This window comes from Drosophila kikkawai, chromosome 2L (genome assembly GCF_030179895.1).
Source record: "Drosophila kikkawai strain 14028-0561.14 chromosome 2L, DkikHiC1v2, whole genome shotgun sequence".
Classification (NCBI taxonomy): domain Eukaryota; kingdom Metazoa; phylum Arthropoda; class Insecta; order Diptera; family Drosophilidae; genus Drosophila; species Drosophila kikkawai.
In genome coordinates this window covers 3,860,156-3,878,429 of record NC_091728.1, presented here as the reverse complement: position 1 = coordinate 3,878,429, position 18,274 = coordinate 3,860,156, and the positions used below count along the sequence as shown (strand labels likewise).

Sequence of the window (18,274 nt, the reverse complement as noted above, 5' to 3'; positions counted from 1 at the left end):
ATAAGCCATGTTTGTTATTAATGTGCCTCTGTGTGCGTGCCAAGAAACATGATCTGCCAGTCGTGTCTTCTCCCTCGTGCGTCTCCTCCTCTCCCCTTTCAACTAGCAGTTTTTAGCCAAACTACTTGACCATGCCATTTGACAGTAACCACCTCCTGGCCACCACCACAGTGCCTCCTCAGTAGCGCGTATTTATTGTGCATGGCACATGCGGCGCTCGCATGTTACATTTTATGTTTGCCCAGACTTATTTGTGCGAGTTGGATGTGTGAGGTGGATGTACGAATGCAACTAACGCTATTTATGTTGCTGGCTGCACTGGAAGAAATATTTATTAAATGGGAAAAAGAGTAAATATAGGAAAAACATTGAAAAAACCTCTCTAAAAGTGCTGCTAAAGAGAACCTCTTTCGTTCGCTATAGCTTGTACATTGCATGCAAAGCGTGGAGGAGGAATAGGGCGCGCAATGGAGCAAAAAACATCTTTTTCACTTAAAACAAGACATCGGTTCTATTAATTTAAGGTTTAATCAAGTTTTACAAAGTTTAAAGATCCAAAATCGCACCAATACCCAAACAAATTTTAAATTCTAGAAAAAATGATTCAAATTTTCGACCAGTGCCCGCCGTCTGGTGATTCGTGGTGGTCGTGTGTGTTTAGTTTTCGGCCACGTGCTTCGCATAATAATAAGCGGCATTCGGGCCGCTGCAGTTGTGCTGGCAGGAGGACCACAATACCACAAACGCCGCTCGCTGGATGCTCCTGCTGCAGGTTAAAAGCGCATTACAGCTGAACTTCATAAATTGCAATAGCAGCAGCAGCAGCAGTAGGGCTACAATGTTCACATGCCAAGCAGTTGGTTAAGGATTCCCAAAACACACCCCTTCCCTTGTAGCAAATCCGCCTGCCATGCCCCTGACTGCGGCAGGACTCATTCTCATTGCGAATTCCAACTGAGGCTGAGTCTCAGGCCAAATGCAAATTCAGCTTACAAAGGACACGCTAAGGGACCCCAGAGCACATGTCAAAGGGCCATGACAAAAGCCAAAAGGTACCCAAAGCTCATTAGTCGAATCGGAATAAAGAGGAGGGAAGGGGACTACGAAGTGAGCGAATGGCATTAAGCATTAAAACAGTTGGCACAAATTGAGTTGAGTGCCACAAAGAGGGGGATTCACAAAGGATCTAAGCAGGTCTTCAAGTCAGGAAATCACTTCTGGATATAATAACAGAATTAAACCATCAAAATTTTAAGAAATTATTGTCAATATCCCTAAAAAACTTGCAACATGTACTAAAAATATGCTGCAACCTGCCTAACCTGATATTTCCATAGAAAACCAAACTGAATAGGCCTCCGATTTGAGAGCCAGGTAACAACGACAGACATCCATCATCGATTGAGTTGCAACAGGATCGGTTTCAATGATACGCATCCGACAGACACATGTTACATGCTCATAGGCAAGCAGGAACCGGAAGAGCGGGCTAAAAACAAGAGCTGCATTCTCTGCGTTTAATTGACAGCATTTCCGCAACGAAACGATGCGGCCACGTCCCCTTATCAATACTAGTACCCATCTATTCAATGGTGAAAACAAAATGTCCGCCCACCGCCAGCCATTGAATTTATAATCAAGTTGACATTGCAAGCGGAGGTGGCTATGGAGGTGCCATCGGCGACGGTTATATGATAATTAAAACTCGAACCCCCGAAAAGTGCGGCCAGAGGGCCTTTTGTTTATGCTAGTTCGCAACATTTTCTAGTCGAGAGCGCGCACAATTACGCAGGACAATGACACGCACTCACATGCATAATTGCGGGCTGATAGCGAGCAGTTTGTAAATTTGCAGATTTTGTGCCGACCATTTGGCATATTTCTGAAACCGAAACCGGCACCGGCACCGGCACCGTCACCAGAATCCGTAGCCGAATCTGAATCTGAATTTGAATTTGAATTACCACCACCATCGGCCATCGGTTGCCAGCGATGCGCTAATTTGAAATGCCACAAAGGCATTTTGCAGCGGCGTCTGGCGCGTCGGCCATTGATTGCAATTATTTTCAGGGCTAGATCCGCAGCGTCGGACGTAATTGCGACTCAATTGATACATTAACTGATTGGGCCGGCTGGGAATCGAATTACGGAGTCGATTAGACATTGATTCTTGGGAGGCGAATCAAAGTTGTGCAAGGTGTCCTTAAAAATCTTGGGCAAAGAAATATTTCGCAAAACCCCCAAGGGAAGAATTAGAGAGTACCGACTGTGCTATGCCCTAGATTTATTAGATTACAGAGTTAAATATAATTTAACTTGGGGCGTTTTCTTGCACATTTTTGATTTGGAAAAATCTTGAAAATTAATGGCAAAGAATGGTAAGGAAATATTGATAATATATCGCATATTTTAAAGTACAATAAACTTGAATACTAGTGTACGTGAATTTTCAAAGTTAATTTTACCATTTTCATGTTTGAAAGTGTAAAAAATTAAACAAAAATGTAAATTACATGTTTTTTTTAAATATAAAAGAAAGACAATTTTTGTTTGCATTACTTTTTAATGGCTTAACCTAATCTGAAGTAAATTTTAAGTTTATAATTTCTTTAAAAATTAATGCATTCTATTAAACATAATTTTTGAAGTAATTAAAGTTCCAAGTAAGCCTTAGAACAACACAACGTTTTATAATTTTTTTAAAATATTTATTGATTTATTTATCCTTTTATCTTTTGTCATATACCCCAGGTATAATACCAGGTAAAAGCCCTGAACCAAAACCGTTGAAACCTCAAAAACCGAAACCAAAAATGCACTCTCCCACGCTCCTGACGCACACAAGCACATTCGGTGAGCAGGACTTTCAGACACACAAGGCACTGTCGTTAATTCGCAGCTACATCGGCACCGAAAATGAATTTAATTAATTTAATTAGTATTCAGTCGCACACCAAATTGGAAATGGTAATGGAAAAACGATAGTGAAAAAAGGGCTAACTGGATGGAGTGTTCTACTCAGGTCTAAGGTTCTTAAATAGCAGAAGTATGTAATCAAAACTATAATATTTTTCAGCTTTCAAAGAGCTTTTGATTTGATTTCAAACTATTTAAAATATATATGGTATACGTCAATATGGTATATTTTGATAATTCCCACACCCTACATATTCCATTAAATCTATTAAAATTTTGAAATATTTATTGTTTACCCTTAAACCTAATTTAAAATCTCTAGCGACTTTGTTGGCTCTTCTTTATTTAATTAAAAATGTGCATATACTTTATTACTTACAGTAATATAATATGTATACATTGCACGAATCTTTTATAAAACTGTTTTGTTAGCATTATTGTATATACTGTTTAGAGTGGTTTGTGAACATTCAACAAAAATTGACCTAGATTTGAAAACGTTTTTTTTCTGATTTCTGAAAATCTCAAATCTATGGGGACTCGCCTTTGCCCTTTTTAAGACGAATTTCTAAATATTCTAGAGAAAAATACCACACATAAAATGAATTGCTCACCTTTTAACCTGGTAAAAATTCTTTAGTGATTTCAATGTCTTTTCTTTATTTAATTAAAGACTGTATATGATGATTACTTATAACTTTGAATTATACATTCCAATGTGCTCTTATAAAACAGATTTATGCATTATATCGTCGTTTGGCATATTCCCTGAAATAGAAACGAATTATATTTGTGGTTATTAGACAATAAAAAAGGGTTTCCATTTACCTGAAAACGTTTTTTTTAATATTTCTTGACTTTGTGTATAGTCCCTCTTCATAACATCTTCCAATTCCTTTAAATCTTTAGGAATTCGGAGATCTTGGCCTGATGTATGACATATACAAACGACAAGCAGAGTGATTACAAAGAAAATAATTGCGACTTTGGGCATTTTGAGTTGGGGTTTCTTTGCAGTTCTTAACCGGAGAAAGTAAACTTCAGTACTGTCATCTTGGTGTCCATTTTTCCCACAACGTAAACTCTGTTGGCGTCGCAGAAAAGCTGAAGCTTATCATTCGACATTTAAAAATGTCAATAAACTGTCTAGTAGATCAGACAGCTATATCATATACATAGCTTACGATGGAACAATCACAATCAAAGTGAGAAATGAGGCCTTAACCTAGCAGATTACATTTGTTTTCAATTTGTGCAAACTCGCACTTCAACTTGAAATGGTATTCTTGTTATATTATTTCCATAAAAAAAGCATTTCAATAATTAATAAGACATTTATTTATAACTTGTTTATGCTCCTATAGTAACCCTGTACCCTTTGGTTACAAACATTAAAACCGTTTATAATGCAGACAACTCAATTATTAACATTCATGAATGGCCGACAGCCTTTACTTTTTTGGTGTTTTAACTTTTATTTTTTTAATTCGCTGCCTCTCGTATTTCTGATTCGATTTTTCACTGCCGGCAAATTGTATTAAACGTATATAATTAAGTTGGCCCAACTGGAGGTAATAAATTATGACCCACCAACGACGACGACGATGGAAACTTTTTCCGATCGCCGACGCCGCCGCCGTTTTTCGTGGCGACAGACAAATCGAATTAGCGACAAATGTGTTCGTTTTTGTTGTTGTGTGTTAATGTTACCAATTTAAACTCATTCCCGGCCTGATGAAGGGTTTAAATGGTCGGCGGCAGGAACCCATGTTAAATGCTAATCCCTAACAGCTGTTCCATAAGTCAAGTGAGATGTCATGCGAGCAGCGGACCGAGAAAAAAAAAAGGTTTTTATAGTCGACGTTCATCATGGCATGAATTACGGGGCGTCAAACTGTCAAGCACCCAGGACCCCCGCATCCACTTCAAGCAAGACAGATGAACTAGGACTCTTTTTCCATATATGTATGTATGGTCGTAGGAGGGGGCCTCTACTATTTCCCGGTGACTATTGCTATTCATAAAAATTGCTCAATTCCGCTGGCGTTTGCTGGTTTACGCGGGTTTCCTTTTTTTTCCGCCAGGCTTTGTTCCATTTTATCACGAAAAACACCCCCTACGGCAGAGATTTTTCATGCAAACAAGTGATATTTTTGTTGACAACCCGCCGTTCCCCTCGAAAGCAAAAAAAAAAAAAACATATATGGTATACTATCCCCCAACATGTTAGGCTGCAGCCCAAGTGGGTTGAGTGGCTTGTTTATACTGCAGCGGGGCAGCCAAAAACGCAGAAACTGCGCTTAAAACTGCCGCTAGTTTGTTTAAAAGAATTATGCCTAAAATTATGCGATGCCATGTGTGTAGGTTCCAACGAAAATGTTCGACAAAAAAAAATGCCACAAAAATATTTGCACAGTTGGCAGAAATTTCACAGGCCATAAATTACTATTTGATTCAATTTTTGGCCCGCAAACATATGTCCTTATGTACCAAAAAAGAATCCTAGTAAAATAATAACAATATTTAGTTGCAGCCACAGCAGCAATTTGTGCAACAGTTGCAATTTTTCACTTAATCTTTCACCGAAAACAACCTAAAAAACAAGGGAACTTTAGAAATACATAAAACTAAAGTCAAATGAAATTCAAGAGAAAATCATTTGCCTGGGAAAATTAATATCTAAATGGCTCCAGGAAAAGGTAAAGTTCCACTTAAATATATATACATTATTTATTAGTATTTATTAATCTTTGGCTTAGACACTAAGCCCAACCTAACATAAATTAATAAAATAATTAATGGAACTACTGATGCATTTTAATGGGTTTCATATTATGATTATTATGGATTTTATTGCCCTATTAAAAAGCTGAAATTTCAACCAAAAATGAATTACTGCTGACGGCAGGCACTTAACATCTTAAATAAGTTTTTGGCTGCCACATAAATTTGCAAAAGTGCATTCCTCACCTGAAGCGGCGTCGCCGCAATGTATGCAACAAGTTTATGCATCCGCACACGCAAGTTGATGCCGCCGAGAAGGCGATTCCATAAATTAAACTAGCTTAAACCGGAGGCAGGGGAAGGGCAAACGTCACAAAACCAGAGGAAAAAGGCAGATGGCCAGAACAAACTCAGTCCGCAGAAGCCGCAAACATGGAAAGCCAACAAAAAAAAACAAAAAAAAAAAAGAAGGCCCAGGGAAGGCACTGAAAAGTGGGACTCCCAGCGAGTGCAGCACCAACTAAGCACGTGTCAAGTGTGTGGCCCAAGTTTTAATTTGGCCAACGCACCCGCTAACATCCCACACCTCTTTTCTACACTTGAAAAAACCACAAAAGTATTTCTAAGACAAACGGTTCTGCCTATAACTAGGTTTCTATTTGCTTTTAAAAATATAGAAAATCTCTTTAATAATTAAAATATATATTTCAATTTAATTAATCTAGTTTTAATAGTACATTTTACTATTAATTAATACTGTTAAACTCTGAATTACTAGTTTATCTTGGTGCATTTGCTGCAGTATCTCGATGCCTGACGCTGAGTAACTGTCAGGCCCGTTGGTTCCCTCATAGCTGGAGAGCCGCCTTGATGCCTGACAATGTCATCAGTTGCAGCTGACGCAGCAGCAGCAGCTATAGCTATGCCAGATATAGCTCTGCCAGAGCGGCAATGGTAGAGGATTTCGCAGCAAAAGCAGTAGCAGTTGCAGCAGAGTTGCACACGCATAGCTCGCTTTTTTTTTAGGGGCTCTCTCTTAAATATGGTGGGAAATTCACAGGGTATTTTGGGGACTGATGGGGGATTGGAAAGCCGCAAGACAACGTAAGATAAATATTATAGGTAACTAATTTGTTACTTCTCCAGATAAAAAAGTCTTGAACTTGCTTCTATTATAAGCACAGCACTTGTTCACACGTAGTTTGAAGTCATAATAAGTTGAAAATTCTAGTGTAAAGCTAACTTTTTTTTCAAGGATACTTCGCCATTCTTTAACGCCTTTTCCTATTACTTACTTTTGTGTGGGTTGAGTGTATGGTGTCTATGACAAGTGGACAAGTGGGTATGACTTTCAGGCTCTTTCTGGTTACTTTTCTGGCCCCTCACTGTTTGCTGGATGAAAACCCTGAAGGGGCAGATAAAGCGAGGCTCGCCTGGACGCTGTCAGTTAGCCAGTCAGTCAACCAGTCAACCAGTCAGTCCCTCAGTCCTTCAGTCAGTTAGCAAGGACCCAACTGTGGAGGGGGACGAGCCCCTACTCCAACGACGACGACGTCATTTGCTGCGTGTTGAATTGTGTTTTCATTTGAGTTTTGTGCGGCGCTGATTGCCACATGCCTCAATGACATTTCATTTATTAAGTGGGCAAAGTTCAGGACGTACTCCCCATACCATTTCTCCCCGATTTTTGCAACTCAGCGCGTCAGCAATTAACTATGCAAGAACCCTGCTGCTGACATCACCCGGTGAAAGCGATACACCGATGCCGAGATACCGATCGGAGGTGGGAGCGGTGTGAGCAAATCCTGAGAGTCATCATCGTCCTGTCGCCCGCCTTTGATTTGTTTTGCAGGAGTGCGCGAATGTGTTACTTATATCCGCAACAAAAGAGCATTTGCATATCAAATGAATTGTAACGAGCATGAAACTGGTAAAAATAACATCGGTTGCCGGGGAAAATAACATCCTTCAGTCCTTCACACCAACCCGCTCCTCGTTTTTCCTCGTCGATCCCCTTTAGCCAGCTGAAATATAAATGTTAATCCTGGCGGCGTCAATTGCAAAACGTTCAACGTTGTTGACAGCCAACGGATGTACACAGCCCAAGGTCCAGGTCGTGGAAAACAGGCACAGAATACAGGACCCAGGACGCAGGATACAGAACTGGGCACAAAGTTTCAGCCTGCACAGAGAAACAAAAAGGAAATGTCTGTTAGATTTTATAATAAAATTAGAGGTATGATTAGCTAATTAAAGAAATAACTTGTGATTTTTGCTTTAAAATAAATTTAAATTATATAATTTTTAGGAAAAATGATTAACTCATCCTGGACATATACTTTCCCTCAGTGTACCAGCCTTGGTCCGGGGACAGTGTGTCAACGGGTTTTTAATTGATTTTCATGGCTGCAGTTTTTGATTGTGCTGATTGACGCATCAAATGAAGTGACTTCGTCCGTTCGAAAGGACGATCCGGATCCCGGACGGCTGAGGTCCACTCCCGCCTCCGGTCATGTGTCTGATGTCTGGCCCATATCAGTGACGAGACAAACAGCAGAGAGCACAGGAGATGGAGCAGGAGCTGCCATCCAGGGCCAACAGAGCAACACACATGCAGGCAGGCAGGCAGGCAGGCAGGCCGGCCGGCAGGCAGTAATTAAATTTGTCAGCCAGGACAAAACGTTCGCCACTTTTCGACCTACCAAGTGCTCAACGTGGCGTATGCGTGATGCGATGAGCTGCAAAGGAGCTTGTGTGTGAAGAGAGGGGAATGGCGGATGCCAATGCGAATGCGAGAATGCGAATTCGGATCGCAATCGAGATGCTGTTGTTATTGCATTTTAATCACTGCATTCAGTAAACTCAGTGTCTCCCCTTTCTCCCTTTCTGATGCTCCTTTTGCAAATATGAGTAAATAAATGACCAAAGACCGTGTGTATCAATGATTCCGGCGAATAAATAAATGAATGAATGCAGGCCTAATTGAATGAGTTTGTTTTTTTATTCATTTTTCGTTTGACATTGGTCACTAATGAGCCTTCTGTGACGTCATTGCTGTTTGCAGTCCAAAGCCTTGAAGGTGAAAACCCCAGAGAGAGAGAGACAGAGAAAAAGAAAATCTGTGAAATCGGAGACTCAATTTAAAAATCATTATGAGCGCACATTAAGCGTAAAAAATTAATGAGCAAGTTGCGTCAACAATGAGCTAGCTGCCAGGATATTCCCCCAGCCGTGGATGGATGTGTCCTGTATGTGTGGGTGCAAGGTGCGTCCTCTGCTGACTGCATCATATCCTCCAGCTCCTGCTCTCTGTATAACCTGGCTTCAGTTTCATAATGGTGGGAAAAAAGGACAGAAAAAAAGTAGCAGGAAAATGAGGAAGGAAATCCTCGAACAGGAGCAACAAGGAGCTGAGGATGCCCCCGAAGGAGCAGCCTGCCTCTCTGCAAGGATGTCGACTTGAATGGCCGCAATGGCATTAAGTTTCGGTTAACGGTAATAGACGTGAGGCACTCGGCCAGATCCTTGGCAAAGGCACCACGAAAGCAGAGACCTCCATCAAAAAGGGGGAGTTGAATTCTAAAAAAAAAAGCAAAGAAAATACTAAAAATAAAGGGAAATTCTCGGGAGCTGTAAAAACGGAGCAGAGAGTCCTATCAGGAAACTGTTGGTCTTCAGTAAGTATGGATTCATTTGGGAATACCTTAAACACGCCTTTTCCCCGAATTGTATAATAATTAAGGTATTTTTATTTTGTTAAATTTTGTGCTAAATTTCTTAGCTTCAAGTTTCCATTGCCACACCTCTACCTATCCCCTATACCTACGCCCCTGTCCAACTCCACGGGCACAAAGTCTACAACATCGTTTACTTTGCCTAACAATATTTAGTTTGGCAACAAAAGTCACAGGCCCACCACACCCACATTCAACACCCACACCCCCTCCCCAAAGGACCAAAATCGGTGGAAGTAACAAGGGGGAAGGAGACTCGTGCAGCCTGGCCCCCCTTTTCGGCCACTCTCCCAACAACTCATTTGGCACTCATCAGTAGGTCAGGGCATTGCTAATGCGACATATCCTTGGAATCCAGCACGGGATCCGTTTAAATTGTTGAGCTTCCCTTCAGACGATGGGTTGGTCCTTCGTCTCCGGCTTATTCCGCATGCTCGTCACGTTGGCCGGCGCTGAAAGGAGACACCAAACGGGGGCCAGAAGTTTTTTCTGTGCGTGCCCGGACAGATTGTGCTTGTTGGGATCTGCTCTCCTCTCCGGATGAAAGTATAGCTGGGGTTCTGTGTGCGTGCGTGCCTTTGTGTGCTCCTTGTTGGTAATTACCTCAAGTTGGTCATTTGATGATGCGCAAATCCCGTCGAGCTGTGATTGCGGATGCAGGTGGAGTTAAAGGGGGGGATGAAGAACCATACCCGAGGGGTTGACAAAAGTTCGACGATGGATTGAAGCCACAGGTGTGTGCGGCCCCGAAGCTAATTGCCGTTAAGTGCCTGGGAAATCCTCGACTGTTTGATATTTTCAACATAAATAATCCCCGTCGATAAGGCGTTTAACCTGGGGTCCAAAGAGCTTTAAAGCTGGAGCTTTGGATGCACAGAGAAAAGGATTTTTGGGAACCATTCTTAAAATATGTTTGGTGAAATGTTTATTATTGTAATTTATTATTTGTATATTATATAAGTATAAATTAAGAAGTAGTCTTACTCAAAAAAGTTGTCTTATGTTAGCATTTTTTCCAGCTCAATTTCATAAGATTTCAAACCATTTTTTGGGCTACTTTTGATATGTTTCTTTAAAAACTAAGGACCCACCTTTTAGAAGGCTGCCTAGAATTATTTATATATAAAATACATTTAAATACTCACCCCCTTTCTTTTCTGTGTAGGGACCTTAGTAACGGTGTGAGCTGGTGCCAGGCCGCCGGGTGCTTTCCCACCGCATGGTCAAAGTGCTTTTGGTCGCATGGACCACTTAAGCCCGGCGCTTTGGTCATGCTGGCCAGCGCCATGCCAACCCCTTTCGAAATCATCCGTTCCCCCTTCTCGAAAACCACCTTGCCAACTCATCACCGCCTGTTTGGGGTTCGCTTTTTCGGCGGCAGCACGTGCAGGTGAAACTCGTGTTGCTCCTGCTTCTGCTCCTGCTTTTGCTGCTGCTTCGGCTACTGCTTCTGCTCCTGCTGCATCCCATCATCCCTGACATGGATGCGGACTAGCTGAAATGCAGCTAACGAACCGCAATTGCGGTCACATTTCATGAGAGCGCGCATGCCGCCCGCTGGACACTAAAACTCGCCCCGGGGCGAACACACGATTGGATGGCCAGTGCAGAGTCAGGGCCCACGGACACTGGACGACTGATTCAATTTGCAGCCAGCGACAGGCTTTTAGTGTACTAGTCCCCAGTGCACCACCCCCTACCCACACACACTTCCATTCCCATTCCCATTCCCATAACGACCCCCTCTGTGGATATCATCAAAAATTAGCTTGTTTGGATGGGAACAGTTCAGCGGGTTCTGGTGTTCCCAAACCCAAAAGCATTTTAAATGCATGTGCATGAACTTCCCACAGAGTCGGGGTCAGGAAGTCCCAGGCCAAGTTCACACAAGAGCAACAGGTATATGACAGTCCAATTAACCTGACTGAATTTAAAATGAGCCCCAAATGAAGCACTGGCCAGCAAAGTAAGGATTGTCCGAATTAAGCGAAAGGTTGAAAATGGGAAGAAAAATGTGCGGCAATTAATTTAATTACAATTCGTTTAATTGTTCAGATAAAATGCTACTTTAATGTGGTTTTTTAAATTAAGGGTTCTGTAATGCAATTTCAATGTGCAATTTAATGTTGTTATTCAAACAATTGGATGTTAAAGATATTTTCTTTAGTTTATTTACCCATTTTTACTGTACAAGAAAGCAAAATATAATTCATAAATAAAAAAAATATTTAAAAATTTACAATTTAACCACGACAACTCAGAACTAATAAAAAGTTATTTTTATTTTCCACTTTAACCCTGTAGCGGAGTCAAAACGAATTTTAAAGTAAAGTCGCCTAAGGATCCTTCTGTTTTTTATCCCAACTGCCTCATCATACTAAACATAATGAGCAAATTAGGCAGTGCTGTTTGGGGCAGAGGGAAAACTATTTGGGGGACTGCTGAGAGGGGTAATAGTAGCATCCAAAAGATGCTGCAATAATTATGCAAATTTCACTTAGGTCCGTCGTCTAGCCGAGACGGCAACCGGCAGCAGTGACACCTTTCGCAGGACCAAGCCAATTTGCAGTCGGTGTCTGTCTCCGTGAAACGTGCAAAGGGAACAGGCCGTGACCCGTGCTCCTTGTAACACCCGCTGACCCCTGACACCCACACACAAAACGTAAGCGCATTTTAATGATCTCATTTATGCTAATCTGCCAACGCTTGAATCTGTGTTCACGCACAAACACAGCGAGAGTGAGAGAAAACCACAAGCGGGGGGCTGGGAAGGAAGAGGGGTCTGCGGGCTGGAAACTAACTGCCACCGGCTGCTAATGCTAATGAAGTCTAATTGAATTTCGGACACTTGACACGTCCCACAATCTCTGATCTCTTGTTGACACGCCGGCCAAAGGGGGCAACGGGCATAAAGCACAGACACAGTCTTTAAACCAGCAATTAAGTAACAAATGTGTAGAGTCCGATATTGATATTAATCTAGTTGTATCTTGTTGTGGTTTTGTGGCAACATTAAGTTGGGATTATTGTTGGTAAGACAATCATTTGTATATGCATTTCCCTTTTCAGATTGATTGACTTAGAAAGTATCTTTCTATCTATACCTTTTGGTATTGCAATTTTGGATTCAAATCAATGTTTGTATAGATATATTTATTAAATAGAATCTTTTATGTTGTGTTTTTCAAGTTATTATTTCATTAAGTATATTTAGAAGTTTAGGTATACATTTCAGATCTATTAAGTCCTAGAGTATGGATTCTAGAAAGTATCTTATTATCCTGTAATGTAAGAAGTTATAAGAAATGACAATTAAAATAGACTTATTAAACTTTTTCCGCTTAATATCCCTGGTTCCAGTTTAAATAAAATTTAAAGCTATGTCTGACATGACGGGTCCCACAATTCCTGTGACCAGCTCAGTCCACCCAGTCGTCCCTATCTGTATCTGAATGATGTGCGATGTGCGAGTGGGTATCCGTATCTGTCCGGCTTCATCTGGACGGGTTCGGGCTCGTATTCCAACTGCTATCCGACGGAGTCAACATTTGCGTTTTGCGGTTGTGGCGGGCATAAAATTTCCTATGCATTCGACCACATTGAAAATTTCTCGTAATATTTGATTTGATTTTTAAACAAAAACGCTGCTGCCCACGCTTAGTTAAGAGTCGAGATGATGGGGCAGGGCTCGGCTCGGTGGAGACACTGGCAAGTGACGAGCGTGTTGGTCAGACTGACATATTGATGAGGGGATTGCAGGATGGCAGGACGATAGCAGGACTCGCCGGGTGAATGCCGCTTTTATTAGCATGCCACTACTGTGTGATTGTGTGTGCGCCTGTGTAGTAACAACAAATCAGAATTATTTGACAACGCAGCTAATTTACATGAGAGTGCAAAGGGGAAGCCCCGGCGCACCAGATAGTACTTTACTCTGGTATCTCACATCCCGACAGGCTGCGGCTTCTGTCTGCGGCTTCTCCTGCTGCTGCGGCGCCATGGATCTCAGCCTGTAACTGGACTGAAAGTGGAATGCGGCCTCTCTGTCCCTTGGCCTCGTTACCAAATCGTCGAACAGCATTTTAAGTGGCGGCAAAAAGTTGAAACCGCTTTCGACTTGCGTTCAATTTCATTTAATTACTTTGGCGTAAATTTCGAAACTTTATTACCGATGGGGCGGATGAGGGCAAAAAAAAAGTTAAACCGATGTGAAAATTACTCTGGAAATTACTTAATTCGCCATAATATATTGTGATATTCGTTTTTAATATCGGAATGTAGTAGTAGTTTATTTAAGAAATTATGTATAAACAAAACTACAATTATATAAAGGTCTTGATATTATTTAAATAAAAGTGAATGATATTTAAAATTATTTTATTAATTAAATGTATAATATTTGTATTACAATGATATCCCCAAGGTAAACAGTGGACTTTTCTGAAAGATCTCGTCAGATCAGACAAGTCTGATGCAAACAGTTTAAATTATAACCCAAAGTGTTGCGTGCTGAAAGGCAGCACAGAGATCAAAAAAAGTTAATTAAAAAACAAATAAAAGCAAATACTAAAAGATGACTTGCCCAACAACTGATAATTAATGTGGGGAGCTTGCATGATATTAATACATACATATGTACATACATACATGCTATGAATATTCACCATATTTTCTCTGTTAAGAAAGGAAAAATAGACCTTTTTTAGTTTTATTTTTTTATGTTTCTAAAGAAAAGCTTAAAAACTTTCTTATCGCAGACGTGAAAAGGGAGGGGAGGAGGCCCACAGCATGAGTAATACTAATGAAAGAGAGATTCCAATAAAGCATAATCAGCATCAATGCGCCAGCGAAAGAGAGAGTGAGTGATTGGGAGAGGGCGTATGATCAGCGAAAGCGTGACAAAGGAAAGCCCGCTGCCACGCGATAATAATGCATATTATTTATTACATATCCACATATGTACAAATGGGGAGTTTACACATGTCTGATATGGAAGAAGAACATACATATGTAAATGCAAATTTTACTACGGGGCAGATAGTGCTTGGCGATAACAGGGCCTGATTCCTATCTAAACTGTAACAGGTGCCCAGCAGACTCGAGAAACGCGATCCCGAGATAAAATTGATTGATAAGGGGGGTTGGGGTGTGTGTAGGACGCGGGGGAAATGGGGCGGCAAGAACACAAAGCTCAAAGAGAGCTTCACGCAGGAAAGCTTCTTTACGCTGATTGTTATTGTTTCTGCGCTCACTCTCTCTCTCCCCCAATCTCTCTCTGACTTTGGGGCTCGAGTTTCAATTAGTCAATTTACCGTTACCGCTACAGTTGCACTTGATGAACGGCATCGAACGAACAGCCGAAGCGGAGCCGTGGAGCAGCCGAAGCGGCAGCCGAAGCAGGAGCCGAGCCACCTCGATAGGCTCATCCTGGCTCCATGACGAGCTGGTAAGTTGGAGCCTCAGTTGTGGCTGGACCGCCAGCCGCGATCGGTCTATTTGTCCCTCTCTCTCTCTCGCTCTCGCGTGGTGTGCCGCCCCAAGCACTCTCCCCAAACTCACACTCCCACTCTCACTGTGCCTCCCCACCCACGCTATGTGCTTTTGTTGTGAATGAGACCTGTTACTACAACCGTTACTTTCGCCCACCCGTCTCGCTCCCGCTGCCGTTTTGTTGACGTTTGTCTTTGTCTGTCATGTATCGGCACAATGCGGAGAGCTCTTTTTGTTTCATCAATCGCCTCAATGGGAATGCCAACAACGATGAACTGCAGCAGCCGGGAGAGCATGAACCCACCTCCGCCCTCCTGGACTACTGCAAACGGAAGGTAGGTCTGAAGCTGCTGGTTTGGTGTGGGTGTGGTGCCATCGATGGCATCAGACCGCCTGCCAACCGTCGCCCGTGGATTACTTAACCAACATATCGTGGGAACTAACACGTCTCGTCCGAACACAGTTCCTTCGTCCCTATGTGGCTATCCTGACGCTGGTGGGCCTCAATCCCATTTCAACGGATATGAGCAATGTTCGGGCCTGCTGCAGCTACGTCCAGGCGCTGATGGTGCTATGTGTGCTGCTTCTCGGCTATGTTTTGCGGTACATTTGCGGCTACAGGTGAGTGCGACGCCGCTGCACAGCGAAAAACCAGGTGGCGTAAATCACTTCTCAATAAATTTAAAAAAAAATTGACTAGCTGTGAAAACACAAATATCAATATTGTAAGCAATATAATAAAGAGAGGAACAAATGCCAGCGCGATTATCACGTAGTTAAGGCAAAAAACTTGTATGCCTTCGTTAAAATAAATCACCTTCGAGTTACGTGAGGGGTTTGGGAATTCATAGAGATTTATGACCTATAAAGAAACCCTTTAAAATATCCATTTTATTTATTTTTTACAGAGGCGATCGTGGATTCAACAGCTACCGGGATATCAGACCCATCACCAATGGAACCGATGGCGGAGCAGTTACTCCAAACACAATTGGAGAATTGCTGTTTGGCTACATTGTGCCCAGTGCCTTCAATCTGATGGGATTCATCTCAGCCGTTTTAGTATGCAAAGTTATAGACCACGAACAGCTCCAGAACCTCATCGAGCGGGTGTTCCTGATGTCCGCCAAGCCGAAGAGACTCTGCCGGATGCTGTGGTTTTTCTTGGGAGTGGCTCTAGCCTTGCTGATACTGCTTTTCGGCTACGCCTGCTGCGTGGTGGTGATGCAGCCTGCCCAAATCGTAAAGGTGTCCTGGCTGGCCGAGGTCCTAAGCGATTGGGAGACCGGGCTGCGAGTTGGCCTACTAATCACCATACTGCTGCAAGATCTGGTGGAGATCATCATACTGAGCAACTACTACATCGAGTGCTACTTGCTAAGGATGCATCTGGAGACGCTGTCACATAAGCTGCTAATGCATTCCATCGACTCGCTGGACTGGATGAGGGAGGTCCTTGAGTTCCGCAAGCTACTGGAGCGGCTAAATCAGCACGTATCCATCCCTGTGTGCTTCCTGATTGTGATGAATCTGGCGTACGCCTTTGCCGGATTGGTTTACCTTTTCAAGGACTTTGATTTCCACTTTTGCGCCCTAAAGCTGGTCCTGCTGAACATAGCCAATGTTGTTCTGTGGCTGTTTTTGGGACTGCTGCCCTTTTTCGTGGCATCCTCGGTGACACGAGTGTGCCAGAATGCCCAGGCGAACGGCCATCAGATACGGGTTCGTCCCTTTGTTTACCATAATACCTCGGCGGAGGATCTCAACTCGACGCTGCTTTTTGCCGCCTCGCTGGATATGTCCGCCAAACTCTTCCGGATGCCCATCCAGCCGAACTACCTATGCTTCGCCATCCTCGTGGTGGTCATTGTAATCCTCACGCTTGGCATGTGCCTGAATCTCACCGCCCTGGGCAAAATGTAACCATGTACTTGTACGGCAATGTAATAATAAACTATTATAGTATTTGTCTAGCTTACAATCTTGCGAACTGACTGACTGGCTGGCTGGCTGCTTAGCAATTTATTTACATTTGATGGCTTTTGTCTACTAAATTAGCTACTTATTGTTACTCTAAGGATTAGTCTCAGTTGCTGTATCGATTGCTTGTTCTAAATACAATTATGCACTTTGGTTTCAAATCGAATGTGCCTCGTCCACATAGGTCCCACATGCGCGGTGCTCATCCTTGTCACCAGCCCAGCCATGGCGGATGGTTGATCTTGGAGGGCGGGGTGAAGGTGAGATTGACGGGTATGTTGATTAAGGCTTGAACCCGTTTCAGTCGCTGCAGCGTCGACCGGATGATGACACCGTTCTTGCCGAGCAGAAAACCTGCCGGTATATTGGCATCACGGTATGTGTTGTCATGTATCATCTCAATGTAGTGCTCAAACTCCGGCGAGCTGGGATTGTACTCGGTAACGATGGCGCCCAATGCGCCCGCAGCCTCAGCATGGAGCGTCTTGGTAAGGAAGGAGCACTCCCTAAAAAGAAGACAACCATTAAGATAAGGTCACAGGTAAGCAGATATGGGTGTGTCTTAGTTCGTGATAACACGAAGTCCTCCAACATAAGAAATCTGTATTGAAACAACTAGGGAACTTCATTTTTTGACGAACCAGAAATCCCGGTCACTCGGTCACTCGAGAACCCTCACGCACGTAACTTGATTGTGACAGCCTGATAATATGATAATATTAGGTATTAAAAGCGCTGAACTTGACGGAAATCAAAATATTTCCATGGGTGATACAAATAGCCTTGCCTTTTGGTATAGGTAAGGTATTACCTACTGATAGTGGGTATATAGCTATATATAGGCACTACCTCTTAGACTTCCCACCCCCAAAGATAAGCCCTATAAGGGGGGCGAATCTATAGCCAGTTCTCACCCTCGATCGATGAGCGCGACGCCGCCATTAAGATCGCGGGCGTTCCGTATCTTCTGGCAGGCGCCCGGCGGATCTGTGAGGACCAGCGGCACACCCTCCAGTCGCTCCGAGAAAGCAGCGCCGAAATCCTTGGCAGGTCGCAGCCGGTAAGTGTACTCCAAATCCGTGGGCGAGATGATTTCAAAAAACACGTCGCCGGCTATGATGTCCTGCGTGGTGATCGGTATCGAGATCGTCGTGCTGGCTCCGATGCAGCGGCTCAGTGTGGAGGCAAGCACTAACCAAACAATTAGCATTTTGGCCACGCACACATAACTAACGTTAATATTTTTGTGCAAAAAAACAACAAACTAATTCTTAAGGCGCTAGTGATGGCACTTTTTCAGATGGGTCCGCTCGGCGATACTATCGTCACTTGTAAAACTATCCAAGCATCGGGTAGGTCCGTCTCTATTGGCCAATAAGTGCTCGATAACGGCATAACGATAAATATATTGAATTGATTATTTAATAATA

The 18,274-nt window shown here is 42.7% G+C and overlaps 2 protein-coding genes across 2 annotated transcripts; one reads left to right on the top strand and one right to left on the bottom strand.

Annotated features, from left to right (window-relative positions):
* The first annotated feature begins 13,151 nt into the window (after nt 1-13,151).
* Nucleotides 13,152-16,787, top strand: GrlHz (Gustatory receptor-like Holozoa). The gene is made up of 5 exons (XM_041775985.2): nt 13,152-13,196; nt 14,701-14,820; nt 15,146-15,199; nt 15,328-15,485; nt 15,773-16,787. Exons 1-5 carry the CDS (start codon nt 13,167-13,169, stop codon nt 16,785-16,787), a joined length of 1,377 nt encoding a protein of 458 aa, XP_041631919.2. The 5' UTR covers nt 13,152-13,166.
* Nucleotides 16,788-16,855: 68 nt separating this feature from the next.
* LOC108086162 (PRADC1-like protein) lies at nt 16,856-18,211 on the bottom strand. The gene is made up of 2 exons (XM_017183023.3): nt 17,759-18,211; nt 16,856-17,350 (listed from the first exon to the last, which is right to left on the bottom strand). The coding sequence occupies exons 1-2, from the start codon at nt 18,052-18,054 to the stop codon at nt 17,056-17,058; spliced, it is 591 nt and encodes a 196-aa protein (XP_017038512.1). The 5' UTR covers nt 18,055-18,211; the 3' UTR covers nt 16,856-17,055.
* Nucleotides 18,212-18,274: the final 63 nt, after the last annotated feature.

Coding starts and splice junctions, on each gene's coding strand:
- LOC108086162 (XM_017183023.3), bottom strand. CDS start 18,054: ATGCTAATTGTTTGGTTAGTGCTTGCCTCCACACTGAGCCGCTGCATC. Junction 17,351..17,758: donor GTCGCGCTCATCGATCGAGG/GTGAGAACTGGC, acceptor TCTTCTTTTTAG/GGAGTGCTCCTTCCTTACCA.
- GrlHz (XM_041775985.2), top strand. CDS start 13,167: ATGCCGCTTTTATTAGCATGCCACTACTGT. Junction 13,197..14,700: donor TATTAGCATGCCACTACTGT/GTGATTGTGTGT, acceptor TTACCGCTACAG/TTGCACTTGATGAACGGCAT. Junction 15,200..15,327: donor TGGACTACTGCAAACGGAAG/GTAGGTCTGAAG, acceptor GTCCGAACACAG/TTCCTTCGTCCCTATGTGGC.